The sequence below is a fragment of the Mobula hypostoma genome, chromosome 19 (genome assembly GCF_963921235.1).
Source record: "Mobula hypostoma chromosome 19, sMobHyp1.1, whole genome shotgun sequence".
NCBI classification, from domain to species: Eukaryota; Metazoa; Chordata; class Chondrichthyes; order Myliobatiformes; family Myliobatidae; genus Mobula; species Mobula hypostoma.
Window position 1 is genome coordinate 32,124,702 of NC_086115.1, and position 19,205 is coordinate 32,143,906.

The 19,205-nt window shown below is 42.1% G+C and overlaps 1 protein-coding gene across 1 annotated transcript in view; it reads right to left on the reverse strand.

The window, feature by feature from the left end:
* asah2 (N-acylsphingosine amidohydrolase 2) overlaps positions 1-19,205 on the reverse strand; it is a 93,392-nt gene that overhangs the window by 39,061 nt on the left and 35,126 nt on the right. The window contains exons 9-14 of the mRNA XM_063071607.1: positions 15,161-15,286; positions 13,770-13,856; positions 11,929-12,033; positions 6,020-6,101; positions 5,742-5,857; positions 412-506 (exon numbers count right to left, since the gene is read on the reverse strand). Coding sequence (XP_062927677.1) covers positions 412-506; positions 5,742-5,857; positions 6,020-6,101; positions 11,929-12,033; positions 13,770-13,856; positions 15,161-15,286 — 611 coding nt within the window. The remainder of the gene's footprint in view (positions 1-411; positions 507-5,741; positions 5,858-6,019; positions 6,102-11,928; positions 12,034-13,769; positions 13,857-15,160; positions 15,287-19,205) is intronic.

Sequence of the window (19,205 nt, forward strand, 5' to 3'; positions counted from 1 at the left end):
CCTATTAACTAGGACTATGTAAACATTGGCATCACTTGGGCAAACTTGGTCTCACCCTACTAGAATCTAACCATCCCCCATCCACTCCAAAAATTAAAGCAGGGGTCCACAAACCCCTTGGCAGGGATCCATGGCATAGAACATGTTGGTAACTCCAGACCTAAAGCTAACTTAGCTTCTCCCAATTCTGATGATGGGTCACTGATCCAAAATATTAACTCTGCTTCTCTTTCCACCACCTTTCCATAATTTTCTGTTTAAACAAAACATTCCTTTCGAACTGGGTTACAAAAGTGGGGGCATGAAATTTATTTTTTAAAAACTATATTGACTACAAAAAGATATCCCATGCCGGTGAAGCGATAACAATGGCAGCCTGAAGCAGTCTACAGATTTCTGGGGAAGACTCACGTGAATTCTCCAGGAACAGCCACAATTGCCAACGTTCCAATGGTAAGAATTTGCACGTCCACAATATCCGGATGCCAAGGAAGTGGTTTTGTCATCTGGAAAGTGAAGAGATGTTACTCATATTGCTACTGTTGTTCAAAGCTATGCTGCCATGGTAGCTAAACCAGTCATCAATTATTTTTAATGTGCTTCAATAATTCATAGGTCTGTAGCTGATATAAGTATATGGCAGAAAGGTGGAAGGTTTCCATCCAAGAACAGAGGAATCTTAGTGTCCACGTCAATAGATTCCTTAAAGCTTCCACACAAGTTGATGGGGCTGTATGATATCTTAGACTTTAGTAATCAGAGGATTGAGTCAAGAGCTGTGAGATAATGTTGCCACTCTATAAAACTCCAATTGGATCACTTTGAGTACTACGTTCATTTCTAGCTACCTCATTACAGGAAGGATGTGGAAGCTCTGGATTATCAATTATCAATGACTGGCTTAGTTAGGCAAGCATACCAAACAAAGAGGAGAACTATCATCAAGTGGGAATATTCACATGATCAACTGACGACATGGGAGAGTAATGGTTAGTGTGACATATTTATAGCACCAGTGACCCGGGTTCAATTGACTGCAGTCTGTTACGGAGTTTGCATGTTCTCCCTATGACAATGTGGATTTCTCCAGGTGCTCTGGTTTCCTTCCACATTCCGAAGATGTACGGGTTAGTAGGTTAATCGGTCACATGGGTGTTATTGTCTGGCGCAGGCTCATTTGGCTGAAAGGGCTTGTTACTGTAATGTATCTCTAAGTAAGCATTATGAACAGATACCCTGGCCTCACCGTGTATTAAGGTCTTGATGAGTGGGGACAAGAAAACACATTGCACCAGCTTTCAATCTAATTAAGAACATTAATCACATGTCTCCGCATGCCACATCCTCCCGTTTCAGGTAAGGCATCTAGTTAAGAGTTACAAAATACACGTGGACTAAGACGTTAACTGTCCTGTGCTGTCACCAGTGGGATCATCAGTTGATCTGCCACCTATCTTCAGGAGTTTCGGACCACTTATGATCAAGCCTCCCTCGGGGTGGTGGGCCAGCAGTGCTAAAGCACCACCTCCCACTGGTGAGCTTAAAAACTTGGCATCTGCCTCTATCAGAGTTGTTGGTCACTTCCATCCAACAGATAGTCTGCTCTTCAGGTGTCTATGCAACTACCGAAGGGTTTGCAACATATATATACACTGTCTGACTATCTGCCCCTCTGGACATACTTAGTCCACACCCATGCTGATCCTTTCTCTGCTGCCTCAGCTACAGCCCTGCTGGTTGACTTGATCTCTCTTCTAGTGAAGCCAAGGTCATGCAGCCACTTCTGGAAAGTGAACGCAATAAACCCACAGCAGCCTACTTCGAATGGATAGCATGAGACCTTCCACCCTCTGTCTCTGCACTCTGATCCTAATTCTGCATACTTGGTTAACTTGCGCTCATGGGCTTCATCAATGTTGTCTTCCCAGGGGACTGTGAGTTCACCAATTACCACTTCTCTACTGGTGTCAGACCATACGATTATATCTGGACGCAATGTTGTGAAAGCTATTTGCTCTGGGAAACTGCCTTTCCCATCCAGGTCGGCCTTGACACACCAATCATTGGCTGAAGAAAGTATGCTTGATCGTGAGCCTGCGCTGTACACCCTTGACTTGGAGCCTTCTTTCACAAATGATATGTGATGTTCTGTGCAGCATGGGGCATGAGATAAGTTGTGCTGCAGTACTCTCTGCTCAACCGTTTCTGTTACAACTTTGAGAACATTGTTATGTCTCCAAGTGTACATGCCGCTGGAAAGATTGACTCTGCATGCACTCAAAATAAGTTGAAGTGTTCCCCTCTCACCACAAGCAGCACACTTGTCTGTCTTATCTTCATACCAGGTGCTGAGGTTGGCAGGTGTTGGGAGCAGATTGTACGCTGCTCTGCATAGAAAAGAAATGCGGAGCGGTTCCATCTGCTACAGAACATTCCAAGATAGGTGTTGTTGTTCAACACTTTCCCACCGGGTCCAAGCCCCTTGTTTGGCCAGGCCAGCTGTTTTAGCTAACCTCTTCTCCTCTTCTACTTCTCCTATTTCTTGTGTTACAAGCTCACGGCGCTCCTTACCTGTAGAAGATGACCACCACTTGTGGGTTGTCCATCCAAGTCCCTGGCAGCCTAGCTGGATAGCCCCAACTGTCTCCTTGTGCTTCAATCTAGACTCTGCCTCATCAACTGCTACACGGGCTGACCACTTCCTGCCTGATCTCACATCCAGCTGGGTGTTCTTGATGACAGGATCTTTTGAGTCTCGAAGCATCAAGAATGATCTTACCTTGGCTACCTTGACCTCTTCAACAAGGGATTGCACTGGGGTGGTAAGCTTTGTCTGGCTACTGTGGATTGCAACATTGGTGAGGCTGCTCGGTACTCCAAGCCACTTCTTCACATACTTGTTGATCTTCCATTCCATTGCCTCAACATGGGACATTGCCACTTCATAGACAGTTAATGGCCACATTATCTGTGGCATCAGTCCATACTGCAAGCACCACAACTTCAACTTGCCAGGCAAGCCACATTTGTCAACAGACATCAGACCTCTGCTGATCTGTTCTCCTGTCTCCTGAACCCTCTTGGTGTCTCTCAGCTCATCTGTATACCATCGCCCGAGGCTCTTAACTGGTTGGTCCTGAATGGATGGAATTTCCTCTCCACAAAGGGTGAAGTGAAAGTCAACCAGCTTTCCTCTCCTAAGAACAAGGCTCCTTGACTTCTTGGTCTTGAACTTCATTCTTCCCCAATCCATTAGCTCCTTGATAGTACATTTTCCACTGCCTCTGTGCTGGGACCCAAAAGGGTGAGAACATCCATGAACGCTAGTATTGGTGGTAACTCCTCTCCGCCATCAAGTGTGACACCTGGTCCCACTGATTCTGCAGCCCTCACAATGACCTCCATGGCTAACACAAAAAGGATGGGTGAAATTGCACATCCCATTGGGATTCCAACATCCAGACTCTGCCACCTAGTTGTAAACTGCTGAATGGAAAACCTCACCCGGAAATCGTAGTACTGCATAACAAAGTTCCTCACCTTAGCAGGAATCCATAGGAATTCCATCGCAAACTCAATCAGGACATGGGGAACAGAAGCATACGCATTTGCCAGATCAAGCCAAACTACAGCCAGATTTCTTCTCAACCTTTTCGACTCCTGGATGGTATGCCATATCATTATAGAATATTCAAGGCATCCTGGGAAGCCTGGTACTCCTGCCTTCTGTACAGATGTATTAACTAACCCATTCTCTATCACAAATGAAGATATTCTTTCTGCCAGAATGCCAAACATAATTTTCCCCTCTACATTCAGAAGTGAAATTGGTCAGAACTGATTCAATGTAGAAGAATTCTCTTCCTTCGGGATGTATACTCCTTCAGCCTCACTCCCTGACAAAGGAACAACACCTTGTCTCCACACCACCTTTAACAATCTCCACAAATATCTCCTCAGCTCTTCACACTTCTTGAACACCTTATATGGCACTCCATTAGGTCCTGGCACTGAGCCTGACCTTGCCTTTCTGATGAACCGTTTGACTTCTGCCAGTTTGGGTTCTGACAGATCGAACTTCACTCCTGGCTTGGTAGGCTTCACAAGCCCTGAAATGTCAAGCAAAGGAGCCTCCCGCTGTTCGTTAGAGTAAGTGCTTGCCAGGTGATCCTCAAATTCTTGTTGAGAGATGTTAAGTTGCCCGCTCTTACTTTGTTCAAACAGTTCCTTTGTGAACTCATGAGGGTTCTCAAAGAACGATTTTCTTGCCTTCTCTCTCTTCTTTCTCTTTTTATGTTGTGATTCTGCACGACGGAGTAATGCTAACTTTATTCGAAAATGCTCATGGAGATCAGCAAGCCCTGGCTTGTCACCCTCACTTGCTACCTTCCACCTCTGTCTCAACGATCTGAGCTCTCTCCTCAACCTACTAATCTCCTTCTGGTGCCTGCTTGGTTGCCGTGTAGGCTTAGCTTTCTTCAACTCAACCAAACCAAACCTGTATTTTCTAACATCGTAAATTGTATCGCCCATCACTTCCAACTTTTTCTTTGATGTTCCCCTGAGAGTGTTCTCCAACATCATACTGATATCCTCATCAAGTACACGCCAAGCCTTCTCATTTGCCATTGCTGGCCACTTGACCTTCCTCTTCTTCTCTACCTCCTCGCCACCGCCATCATGCGAAGGATCCACCTGGGTACTGTGGTCTGAAACCTGGCCTGGGTTATCTCTCGTCTGACCGTCTAAACTGAATCCTTATACACAACCAATCAAGAATGAAGCTGTGAGTGAGATATCGTCTGGGATTACTATTTGAAAATGCCTGAAAGAACCAAACATTTCAAATCAGATGATTAACTCTTCCTTGAGTGGGGACCTTTAGAGAAGGCAAATATCCCAGGAGGGTTCTGCTCAGTACATATCCACAACCTGAAATCTGTCAAGATAGCTTCCCCAAAGCTGAAGAGAAATGCTAAAGAATCTCCCACTTCCTTAGCACTAAGGATTCCATGAACTTGACGTGCCAGCATAGACAATCCGTTAGGTGTGCACGGTGAAAGACTTTATATTTAGACATACATTAAAGCAAGCTTTCAGAAACTTCCAGAAAGCAAAGACAAGGATATGACAGCTTTCTAAATGTATCAGGACTGATTGCTATTTCTTGCTCTTCAAACATCGGGGCCCTAGTCAAGTGGTAAAAGTGAGGAACTCCAGTGGAAATCAGTCACGCGATGTTTCCTGGGCATGGGTCCACACTGAATTGGCGGTTTTGCAGTGGCATGACCATTAGCTGGCATAGGCTCAAGGTGCAAATGATCTCCTACTTCATGATGAAATATGGAGAAAAATGGCATATTCAAAATGTGGGCAGAGAAAGGGCCGTGTGCCATCAACCGGGTGTGTGTGTTTGGTACCAAGATCCTTGCATACTGGTGGGAATAAAGCTGTTGGCAGAGAAAGCATAAAAAGTCGGCATATTTTCTAGAAAAGCTGACTGGCCTTTAGTACATAGCCCTTACTGTAATATTATTGTAAGTGAAAGTAGATTTTGATTGGCAGAGTTCACCAGTTGAATATGAGCCAAGTGTTGGAGTTAACAGCTAGTGAAAAATGAGGTCTGACAACTATCTGAGTGAACATTTGTGGTTGAACTCCCCACAGCCTACTGCCAGAGGAAAGGCTCAAAATACACAACACTTTGGTTAGACTAAGCTAACTGTGAAGATGAAACTTACACCGCCTGTGTTGAAAAGTATTGGTTTTGGGTGGTGGCATTCCTGGGTTTCATTGGAGGGTTTTCCCAGCAACATGTCCCGGATGGTATCCCAAAATGGATCTCCTTCAACAGTTCCTGCAAGGACAGTCATCATACTGCAAATCAGACCATGGACTGGCTCTTATGGCAGTATTTTACTTTATACTTTAAACACATGGCTTCATTTTCATTTTGTTTTCACAAGGGCTATTTTCAGCTCATTTGAAATTTCTTGCCTTTTTTTAAAATCAGACTTACCCTGTGTAAAATTAAAGGCTCCCACTCCATCAGTTGTACCGGCTGCAAAACTATATCCAAGGGCAGGTTTACAAGTATGGCCCTGTAAAATTGAAAGCACAGTGATAATATTTATGCCTCAACAATCACAGCCTTACAAGTATTTCAATGTTTGTAAGTATTAGGTAGGGTGTGGGATATTCCACTCCAAGCAAACTGTTAATAGAGCTGATTAAAACTGAAAGTCACTATACTTATCAGCTTTATTTATCCCATGGGAACAAGAAATCAGAGGGGTGTCTGATTCAAATAAAAAGGAGCTTTTCTGCATGTTTAATAACAGATTTATTGTGTTGAAATTATTTAGAGAAAATCCAAACATTACAAACCGGCTGCCCTACTGGCATTGTTGAAATCTTGTACTTATCTAATATGAATTTAAGTGAATCCTGAAAAACATTTCACAAGAAAATCTCTCCCGATTAAATCATACTATCACTATGTTCTAACTAAATCTATCCCTTTTTCTTTCACGCTCACAAATTGTCAGTGAACTAACCTGAACCAAATCTTCTAAATCATTACAAATAAACTGGCTAAAAAAGTCATACAAGTGTCAGCAAATGGGCACAAAGGTACTGCAGCCTGGGGGAAAATATAAAATTAGTTTTGTAAAACAGTCACTATATCTGAGAGAAACTAGGCACACAGCAGGGAACATCTGAGATGATTATTGGAAATTAGTGAGTAAATATTGGAAAAGACATCCGGAATATTTGAATGAATGTCTGTTGAAATTAATAACAGCAATGCCAGGGAAAAGCAGAATAATTTTCAGTTTTTGGCAGGGAATTAGAATTAAGGGAACAGAATGTCTATTGATAACCCTGTCACCAAACGAGTTGGATGCAGGGAGGGGTAGGGCAGGCACATGTCTGGGCTCACAGCAAACAGTCAATGTTGATGTACTCCATTTACAGTATACTTAAAGAGCAGTGGGAAATTAACTTTCGGAAAGAAATCACCGCAACTTCTTTTAATATAAGCAGGGTGTTTTTGCTGGTAGTTTGGAGAGAGGAGGATAGTTCCACATGGAATGTGTCCCTTCAAATTAATCTGTGCTCAACAGGCTTTTCTAACAGTGGATGTAACCAATCATGCCCAGTCTTGGAACTGCTTTATCACTTTAGGCAATATTCCAGAAATGAAAGCCAGACTGCCAATGCAATCAGAACGGGTGGAGAGGAAGGCAGACTGTAGAGTTACTTACCTCTTGGACATCTGTCTCCTCTGCCCGTACAGGCAATGACACCATGGTCATTGGCCATTGTATTTGGATAGAAACAACAGGTGAATGTTGCATTCGGTATCATTTCCATCAAAGCAATACAGGGCAAGGAAGGAGAGAGCAAGAAAATCTTTAAAGTTTAATACCTTGTAATAAAATAAAGAGGGAGGGGTGTGCAGAAGGTGGGGACAAGTGACCGGAATATGATGGAATGCAAGCACAAACACAAGCCAAGTAGGCGAAATTGTCTGGATCAGCAGGCAATGTAGAAAAGGGCTCCTCACCCACCAATGCTTACTGACCATGAAACACCCAGTTACAGTAAACTTACATTATCTTCATATTATTCTCCCCAGATTCCCATCAATTCCTGCCTTCCATCAGGCCTGTCACTCAGCTACATATGGCAAAGAAGTGCGAACTCCAGCTCACTATGTTGAACCTGACGTTTTTGCCCTTCTTCACTAATTCCATTTGCCCACATTAGGACTGCCATGAGGACTCCTATGCCTTGTCCATTTAAGTGCATCTCAAACATTGTAATTGTATCTTATTTCATCACCTCCTCTAGCAGTACATTCCAAATATCAACCTCCCTTTGTGTAAAAAAATCTTACCCCAAGATTCCTTTTACATCTCTTGCCACTCGCCTAATAATAATCCTCTCAATTTTTCAATACCCCTGACATGGCAAAAAGATTCTGTCTCTGTCATATCTACATTCCTCAAAAATTTATATACTTCTATCAGGTCAGTCCCTCAGCCTCCTTCGCTCCAGGAAAACAAATCCAGTCTAGCCCCATAAAATCCTATTGAATCTGAACTGAATTCTCCAACACAATCATATCATTCCTGTAGTGACCTGAATTACACACAGAACTCCAGCTGAGGCCTAATCAGAACTTTGTAAAGTAGCAACACCATGCTGACTCAATTGACCTTTAATTCCCATTTATTGTCAGCTCTCAGATATTCAACATTCATGGAAAATAGGTTCTGCCAGTTGCATGAGAATTGTTGAAAAAATACTGTATATCACACCGTAATGCATAAATTTAAAAATAAATTGCCACATTATACATCATTCCTTTACCCTTTTAAATATCAATGTTTATGCCACATTTTCTCTTTTTAAAAGCTAAATAACACTAAAATGCAGAAGAAATAACTCAAGTGAATGGTCATACCCACAATCACATGAAGTGCCAAATCTTCGAAGAAGATGTTCCTGCTAATCAGCCACAACTGCACAGTCCTTTTGTATGAATATAAATGAGCTAAAAACGTCTCTTCATACTTATATTACCTAACACTTGAAATAGGATTCACTCCTGGGGCTTGTTTTTAATAAGAACTAAGTAATCTTATGTAGTCTGTGCCTAGACTATTGCATTGGGTGAGTCTACCACTTAGATCTGCTATAGGTGGCAGGGGCAGTGTATGAACAGTAGCAAACTGGAACTCTGCACCTAAATCACATTTACAATTTTTGAAAAAAAAATTATGAAATTGCCCTGAATTCATCCTGAAATTTGAGAGAGAAGCTAAAGTATTGCAGTGTTTCAGTTTTACAGTGGAGTAAAGGAAATTACAGAGGCATGAAAGAGAAGTGGCCAGAATTGATTGGAAAAGAACTCTGGCAGGGATAACAGCAGAGCAGCAATGGCTGGAATTTCTGGAAGCAATTCAGAAGGCACAGGATATATACATCCCAAAGAGGAAGAAGCATTCTAAAGGAAAGATGACACGACCGTGTCTAACAAGAGAAGTCAAAGCCAACATGAAGCCAAAGTAAAGGCATATAATAGTGCAAAAATTTGTGGGAAGTTAGAGGATTGGGAAGCTTTTAATAACCAGCAGAAGGCAACTAAAAAGTAATTGAGAAGGTAAAGATGCAATACAAAATTAAGATAGGCAATTATACTAAAGATGATACACAGAATATAAGAGAGGCGAGAGTAGATATCGGACACTGGAATACGATGCTGGAGAGGTAGTAATGGAGGAAAACGAAATGGAGGATGAACTGAATAAGTATTTTGCATCAGTTTTCACTGTGGAAGACACTAGCAGTGTGGTGGAAGTTCCAGGTGTCAGGGGTCATGAAGTGTGTCAAGTTACTGTTAAGAGAGAAGGTTCTTGGGAAACTGAAAGGTCTGAAGATAGATAAGTCGCCTGGACCAGATGGTGTACACCCCAGAGTTCTGAAAGAGGTGGCTGAAGAGATTGTGGAGGCATTAGTAATGATCTTTCAAGGATCACTGGATTCTGGAATGGTTTTGGAGACTGGAAAATTGCAATGTCACTCCACTCTTTAAGAACGGAGAGAGGCAGAGGAAAGGAAACTAAAGGCCAGCAGTTGGGAAGATGTTGGAGTCGATTATTAAGGATGAAGTCTCAGAGTACTTGAAGGCACATAATAAAATAGGCCATAGTCAACATGGTTTCCTCAAGGGAAAATCTTGTCTGACAAATCTGTTGGAATTCTTTGAAGAAATAACAAACAGGATAGAGAAATGAGAATCAATTAATTTTCTGTACTTGGATTTTCAGAAGGCCTTTGACAAGGTGCCACACATGAGGTTGCTTAACAAGTTATGAGCTCATGGTATTACAGGAAAGATTTTATCATGGATAAAGCAGTGGGTGATTGGCAGGAGGCATAGAGCGAGAATAAAGGGAGCCTTTTCTGATTCGCTGCCAGTGACTAGTGGTGTTCCACAAGGGTCTGTGCTGGGACCAATTCTTCTTATGTTATATGTCAATGATTTGGACGATGGGATTGATGGCTTTGTTGCAAAGATTGAAGACTATATGAAGATAGGTGGAGGGGCAGGTAGTTCTGAGGAAGTAGAGGCGCTACAACAGGACTTAGACAGATTAGGAGAATGGGCAAAGAAATGGCAGATGGAATACAGTGTCAGAAAGTGTACACTGTAGTCATGCACTTTGGTTGAAGAAATGAAAGGGTTGATTATTTAAATGGAGAGAAAATACAAAAATACTGAGGCGCAAAGGACTTGGGAGTCCTTGTGCAGGATTCGCTAAAGGTTAACTTGCAGGTTGAATCTAGTGAGGAAGGCAAATGTGATGTTAGTGTTCATTTCGAGAAGACTAGAATATAAAAGCAAGGATATAATATTGAGACTTTATAAAGCATTAGGAGTATTGTGAGCATTTTTGGGCCCTTTATGTTAGAAAGAATGTGCTGAAACTGGAGTGGGTTCAAAGGAGGTTCACAAAAATGATTCCAGGATTGAATGGTTTGTCATATGAAGGGTGTTTGATAGCTCTGGGCCTGTATTCACTGGAGACAGAAGTATGAGGGGGGAATCGCATTGAAACCTATCGAATGGTGGAAGGCCTGGTAGAGTGTATGTGGAGAGGATGTTTCCTATGGTGAGAGAGTCTAAGACCAGAGGACATAGCCTCTATGAATAGAGGGGTGTCCTTTTAGAATGGAGATGAGGAGGAATTTCTTCAGCCAGAGAGTGGTGAATCTGTGGCATTCTTTGCCACATATGGCTGTGGAGGTCAAGTCTTTATGTTTATAAGGCAGAGGTTGATAGATTCTTGATTGGTCAGGGCTTGAAGGAGAGAAGGCAGGAGATTGGGGCTGAGAGGAAAATTGTATCAGCATGATGAAATGGCGGAGCAGACTCGATGGGCCAAATGGCCTAATTCTGCTGCTATATCTTATGGTCTAATGGAAATTGTATAATATTCCAATAAATTGTTGATGGTTTCATGAGAATTCTAGATACATAAATAGTGGATTAACTAAAGTTAACAGTGCACAAAATCCAAAAAGGCAAATTACCAATGTGGACTCCAGCAATGATATGAACTGATAGATCTGACCAATATACCAGTAAAGCTCAGAATTCAGTGTATGAGAACAGATGGACAAGGTATGGAATTCACCGTCATTTCAATGGCTGAATGCCAATGGTACCATTTGGAAGCCCCTGACAACAGTCAGTAGGATTCAGAACTTCACTCACTTCCCTCCCTCCCCATTATCACTGCTAACCTTAAGGCTGGTGCCGTGATTTGCCAATAACAATCCCAGCATTCAATGCTGATATGTAAACAATGCCAAACCAAGAAATGGCCAGAATATTTTGGAGTTTAGAGACAATAACTAACAACATCAGGTGGATTAGAAGTGTCAAATGTTCACTGAGAAATGGGATTACAAGAAATTTAGTTCTTGATCCTTTGCTTTGCTCCTGATTGTCTTTTGTCTGATAACATGGCTGGGAAATGAGTTCCCTTTATTTCAGCTTCGTACACTACAAACTATAACCACCATGGCTGTACTTTTTAAAGAATTTTATTTTTAGATTGATGTCCCTGGACAAATTACCCATCAGTGTAAGATTGAGTGATGAGCTGTCAGAATTTGATTGATTTGGCCCAGAACCCACTGCATTTATATTATACTGCAAAAAAAACTCTAGTTGGTAATGATCTTCCTATTTGACCTGTCTGTTCTTCAGTTTGCTGAGACGTGCTTCAGTTTTGAGCATTTACTTATTGGCAATAAATGGGCCTCATTTTCTCAATAAATAGAGGCCTTCAGACATAATTAAAAGAAAGAAAGATTATCTTCATAAGAGGTACGAAATCTGGTGCTCACTTTATGGGTTGAATTGAATTGGACTGTAACATCCGTCATGTTGACCCACTGATGCGCAAAGTTGATGGGACCTTTGATTTCTCTGGTGGCTGTTCTGAATAACTCCTGAAAATAAACAACATGGAAAATACAGGTATTCCAGAATCACATCAGCAGCAATCCATCCTTCTATCAAAGAAAATGTGCACTAAAATTTCATATTTGTATTTTTAATCATGTAAAATTTTTTCAAACGAATATCCCCTTCAGAGGTCCCACAATCTGTGTGACACTGTTCTCAACCACGTGCTGAGGGAAATGTTTTTTCTAACTGAGCTGGTTTTAGTAAACTGTTTACCTCCATTTTACGTAAGTTCTGTTTGCATTGTGACTATCCAAGCCCTTGAGGTATTCCAGTTGATTACTTAAAAGCAACATCAGAAGACATACGCATATACAGAGGACAGCTATACAGAAAGGCACTGGAAAAGAGCCAGTAATATCATGAAGGATCCCACCACCATGCTTATGAACTATTTGCCCTACTCCCATTAGAGAAGAGGATGCAAGACTCAAAAGAATAAGTTATAGATAGATAGATAGATATACTTTATTGATCCTGAGGGAAATTGGGTTTTGTTACACCCGCACCAACCAAGAATAGAGCATACATATAGCAATACAAAAACCATGAACAATCAAACAACAAAATGCAAACTGTGCCAGATAGAAATAAGTCCAGGTCCAGCCTATTGGCTCAGGGTGTTTGACCCTCCACGGGAGGAGCTGCAAAGCAGGAACAACCTCCCGTGACGCCCAGTGTTGTATCTCGGTGGAATATGGCCGGAGTCCAACAGCAAAAAGTTCAATATCCGGTCTACAAACACGTTCCTTGATCATAATATGACCCGGATTGCACCATCCGTTGTTAACCAGAACAGTAAGCCCCCAACTCCTTTACGCTTACCGCTCTCAGTGCACTTCCGGTCAGCCCGAACGTTCTGGAAGCCGTCCATGGAAAAGTTTTGATCGGGTATGTCCTTTACTTTCCCTAAACTGTCAGGATGTCAACATCTTTATCCATTAACCCTCCGCACTAACCCCCCACCAACACAACATACACATTAGCCACTCCACAACCCCTCAGGACCCTTCAGACCCCCATGCACTGCCACTTTATGCTTACACTGCACACCTCAAGCCTGCACCGGGCCACTGCGTTTTCATACACCCTGCTACCATCTGGAAGAGTCCCTCTTGCCAAGAATCACTTTGTCACTTGATCATCTCCTGTCAGTCACCTTATGTACAGATACTCCTGCACTGAGCATCACTTTTTGTACATACAATCAGTCTAGGTATATGAGCTATTCTAGTGTAAATATGGGCACACTTAAATAGTTATTTGCACATTGTGTTTTATCTTGCTTTGATATTTATATTTACTGTTCTTTTGCTTTTTTATTGTGTTCTCTATGCTTATTGTGTTTCTTATGCTGCATCAGATCTGGAGTAACAATAAATTTGTTCTCCTTTACACTCGCATTACGGAAGAATGGCAATGAACAATCTTGAATTTTGAATAATGTCAAGGAATAGCAGCCCCACTCGCAACACTAGTATCAGGGCACTGATTGAAACCCAAGTTTCTTCATTCTTGTCATCTTCAAGGAAGCAGTTGCACAAAGCAGCCAGAAAATAAATGCAAAGCAAACTATTTATTTTAATAAAATGAACCGCTGTGGAGTCCAAGCACCAAGCGTTTATTTTGTCCCTCTACGTGATTACAGTAGAATTATTTCACCCCTTATATTTAACCAACACTGAGTGGCTGGGTTGCAATGTCACCGAACCTTACACACCTTTGCCTTATTGTAGATGCTGTGTCCGATGATCGCACTGCTTTCAAACATATCTTTCCCCGGGCCTGATGACATGCACATTGAAGACTGTAAAATTATAGGGAACAAGTGTAGAAAATCATCATAACTCATGTATTTTTAAAACTGGTCGACGCACAGTGTGATTTGAAGAAAAAAGATGTACTAATTTCCTCATGTATTTCACATCATGCAAAGCCATTATTAACCAATGTGCTGAGAGGTTAGTAAACTATCCAAAAATAGCCAACTTCACCAATAATTGGCAACAGCTTTAATGTAGCATGATACCACAAAGGGTTTCATAACACTATTAATAAACAAAATTTGTTACCAAGCCACAAAAGGAAACGTTGAATCAATGTTTGAAAGCTTGAACAAATGAATGGCCTTAAAGAAGGTTACAGGACTGTCTATTCTAAAATAAAGCTGAGATGGATTCTTTTCTCAGAAGATCAAGTGTCTTTGAAACACTCTTCTTAAATGGGTAATAGAAGCAGGATGTTAAAGACAAAGGTAGATAGATTCTTGATAAGAAAGGGCATGGAATGTTACCTCAGGTAGGCCAGAATGCAGAATTCAGGTTACAGTGTTAATCACAAACCTATTAAAAAGGCACAGCAAATTTGAGGAGTCAAACAGCCTATTTCTGCTCTAAATTTTGATTTTTTAAATGTGCAGGAAGGTCCTGGTGTTTACACAGCGTGTTCCAGAACTTAGAGCCTTGGAGAAGGCACAATCTCTAATGATGGAGTATTATCTAAGTTGATGAGGGCAGAATTTGGGATGCTTAGTTATGTATCTTGAAGTACAGAAAAACTTAAAACATATAAAGAGAAGATAAATTATGAAAGTTCTTGAAAACAAGAATGAGTATATTAAAATCAAGTTGTTACTTAGAACCAATGTAAGTCAGCAAATGGTAGGTTGGTGGAGTATTTCTGCACAAACTCAAGTTTACTGGATTAAACTGGGAGGCATTCTTTGAGTGAGTCAGGTCAAGAGGTAATAAAAACACAGGCGAAGGTTTCAGAAGCAGGTGAATGAATTTGATGTGAAAAAAGTTGATCTCCCAAAGGCATGGAAATACAGGCTAAAGGTCGAGTCATTCCACAAGTTAGTAAAAGACAGTTTTGTAAATGAAACTAACTTAAAAAAGGAAAAATAATATTTTCCTTGTTGCTATTTGACTGGGATAACATTGTGGGAACACTTCATTCATGTGTTCAAGCTGAAAATCAACTGTTAAAAAGACCAGGAGCGAAGCTTGTGGGCTCTGAGGTGCCCATGTGGGTGGGATGTGTGACCCATACTCTTGCTGATCCATCGCAATGCACACATGGATGCTCTCTCAGCCTTCCAATCCTACTTACTCCTCCAATAGGGCACATGCTGTGAGGATTATCACATGTTTCACCAGTGTTGATGCAGTGAGGGCCCAGGGTATTTGCTGAGACATCCCCCAGATTGGAAGAAGCAAATGCTGCCACAAAAGGTCCCTGTAAATGTAAAAAAAATCAAACTGAAATAAATATTCGGCTGTTGCAGACTAAACATGCAGATCAAATTGTTAAGTCCCCAAAAGGGAAATGAAAAAAAAAATCAATAACAGAGGACATAACTTATACTTAAACAACTGAATTATTCATCAACTTACATTAATATCATGTTCATAATTTATGTTATGCCTATTAATATTTTACAGTTTAGAGGAAGAGATAATTAAATTTGCAAATCATATTAAGGCTGGAAATGTGGAAGCACAGGATTAACCCAAACACTGCTGAAACCTATGTGAAAAAAGAAGTAGGCTCAATGAGTTCAAAATTATATTTCTTCCAGCTACAGTGTAATTCCATAGTGATCTTTGAAGTCAATTAATCACTATCTTTAATATTTACATGTATGTGGTAATTCCACCAATCATTCAGATAATCTTCTTCATTTGAAAATGATCTTGAGCCATATTCCTAGTGATTACCAATCCAACACTACCTTACACAACCAACAACACAAAACCCTGAAGGTAAAGAAAATTGATCCTTAGCCTTTTCCTTGTGTCTTGCTTCTGAAGCCATAGACCTTAGAAAGGCAAGAAGCTGACCTCCTCCTGACTCATACTTCTTACCTTATCTATCAGAGAGTTTGGAGATGTGGCAATCTATACTTGGTGACCACTTTATTAGGCATACCTACTCATTATGCAAATATCTAACCATCCAATCATGTGGCAGCAACTCAATGCATAAAAGCATACAGACATGGTCAAGAGCCTAGTTGGTATTCAGACCAAACATTAAAATAAGGAAGAAATATTTATTATTTTTTAGTTTATTGAGATACAGCACAGAACAGGCCCTTCCAGCCTTTTGAGCTGTCCTGTCCAGCAACCCCCTGAATGAACCCTATCCTAAACACAGGACAATTTACAAAGACCAATTAACCTGCCAACTGGTACATCTTTGGAGTGTGGGAGGAAGCTGGGGCACCTGGAGGAAATCGACATGGTCATGGGCAGAACATACAAACTATGATATGGTATATTGTGATAAAATATGATCTAAGTGACTTTGACTGCAGAATGATTGTTGGTGCCAGACAGGGTAGTTTGAGTATTTCAAACTGCTGATTTCTGGTATTTTCTTATATACAGTCTCTAGAGCTTACAGAGAATGGTGCGAAAAGCAAAAGACATCCAGTGAGTGGCAGTTCTGTGGGTGAAGACACCCTGTTAATGAGAGAAGGCAGAGGAGAATGGCCAGATTGGTTCAAGCCAACAGGAAGGTAACAGTAACTCAAATAATCACGCATTTCAACAGAAGACAATTGCTGAATGCACAAGATGAACCTTGAAGTGGATGGGTTCAGCAGCAGAAGACCACGATCATACACTTAGTGTCACTTTATCAGGTACATAAGTTACTTAATTAGGTGGCCACAGTATATTTTAAAGTGACAGTTTTATATAACAAATTAACATTGAGCTATCTATCTATATTTGGCTTGTGGCACAGTATGGGTACTGATCATAGTCTTTGAGTTGAATCTAAATCAAGAGAGCTTGGCACTGCCCTGTCTATTAAAATAGGTTTTGGCTATTAAAACAGGTTGCCCATTTCAAATTTGGAATTGCTTAAAATGACAAGCACTCTTTATATCGATGTGTAAGTAATTGCAATTAGATTTACTTTTGGTTAATCAAAGAGTTAGATGATAAAGTTGAAATTCATTGAGCGCTCAGGGGACCTCCCATCCACTGCTACCAACCTTATAGTTCCCACACCCCGCACTTCCCGTTTCTACCTCCTACCCAAGATCCACAAACCTGCCTGTCCTGGCAGACCTATTGTCTCAGCTTGCTCCTGCCCCACTGAACTCGTTTCTGCATACCTCGACACGGTTTTATCCCCCCTTGTTCAATCCCTTCCGACCTATGTTCGTGACATTTCTCACGCTCTTAAACTTTTCGATGATTATAAGTTCCCTGGCCCCCACCGCTTTATTTTCACCATGGATGTCCAGTCCTTATATACTTCCATCCCCCATCAGGAAGGTCTCAAAGCTCTACGCTTCTTTTTGGATTCCAGACCTAATCAGTTCCCCTCTACCACCACTCTGCTCCGTCTACCGGAATTAGTCCTTACTCTTAATAATTTCTCCTTTGGCTCCTCCCACTTCCTCCAAACTAAAGGTGCAGCTATGGGCACCCATATGGGTCCTAGCTATGCCTGCCTTTTTGTTGGGTTTGTGGAACAATCTACGTTCCGTGCCTATTCTGCTATCTGTCCCCCACTTTTCCTTCGCTACATCAACGACTGCATTGGCGCTGCTTCCTGCACGCATGCAGAACTCGTTGACTTTATTAACTTTGCCTCCAACTTTCACCCTGCCCTCAAGTTTACCTGGTCTATTTCCGACACCTCCCTCCCCTTTCCAGATCTTTCTGTCTCTGTCTCTGGAGACAGCTTATGCACTGATGTCTACTATAAGCCTACTGACTCTCACAGCTATCTGGACTATTCCTCTTCTCACCCTGTCTCTTGCAAAAACACTATCCCCTTCTCGCAATTCCTCCGTCTCCGCCGCAACTGCTCTCAGGATGAGGCTTTTCATTCTAGGATGAAGCAGATGTCTTCCATTTTTAAAGAAAGGGGCTTCCCTTCCTCCACTATCAACTCTGCTCTTAAACGCATCTCCCCCGTTTCACGTACATCTGTTCTCACTCCATCCTCCCGCCACCCCACTAGGAATAGGGTTCCCCTGGTCCTCACCTACCACCCCACCAGCCTCCGGGTCCAACATATTATTCTCCGTAACTTCTGCCACCTCCAACGGGATCCCACCACTAAGCACTTCTTTCCCTCCCCCCCTCTCTCTGCATTCCGCAGGGATTGCTCCCTACGCAACTCCCTTGTCCATTCGTCCCCCCCATCCCTCCCCACTGATCTCCCTCCTGGCACTTATCCGTGTAAGCGGAACAAGTGCTACACATGCCCTTATACTTCCTCCCTTACCACCATTCAGGGCCCCAAACAGTCCTTCCAGGTGAGGCATCACTTCACCTGTGAGTCGACTGGGGTGATATACTGCGTCCGGTGCTCCCGATGTGGCCTTTTATATATTGGCGAGACCCAACGCAGACTGGGAGACCGCTTTGCTGAACATCTACGCTCTGTCTGCCAGAGAAAGCAGGATCTCCCAGTGGCCACACATTTTAATTCCACATCCCATTCCCAGTCTGACATGTCTATCCACGGCCTCCTCTACTGTAAAGATGGAGCCACACTCAGGTTGGAGGAACCACACCTTATATTCCGTCTGGGTAGCCTCCAACCTGATGGCATGAACATCGACTTTTCTAACTTCCGCTAAGGCCCCACCTCCCCCTCGTATCCCATCTGTTACTTATTTTTATGCACACATTCTTTCTCTCACTCTCCTTTTTCTCCCTCTGTCCCTCTGAATATACCTCTTGCCCATCCTCTGGGTCCCCCCCCCAGTCTTTCTTCCCGGACCTCCTGTCCCATGATCCTCTCGTATCCCCTTTTGCCTATCACCTGTCCAGCTCTTGGCTCTATCCCTCCCCCTCCTGTCTTCTCCTATCATTTTGCATCTCCCCCTCCCCCTCCAGCTTTCAAATCCCTTACTCACTCTTCCTTCAGTTAGTCCTGACGAAGGGTCTCGGCCTGAAACGTCGACTGCACCTCTTCCTACAGATGCTGCCTGCCCTGCTGCGTTCACCAGCAACTTTGATGTGTGTTGCTTGAATTTCCAGCATCTGCAGAATTCCTGTTGTTTTCATTCAGCTTGATAGTGTGAATTAATTATAATTTGACCAGCATGTCGAGTCACATAGCTTGGAAACTAGCCATTCATGTGCATACTGACCACTGGGACTATCAGTTATTAATCTCATCT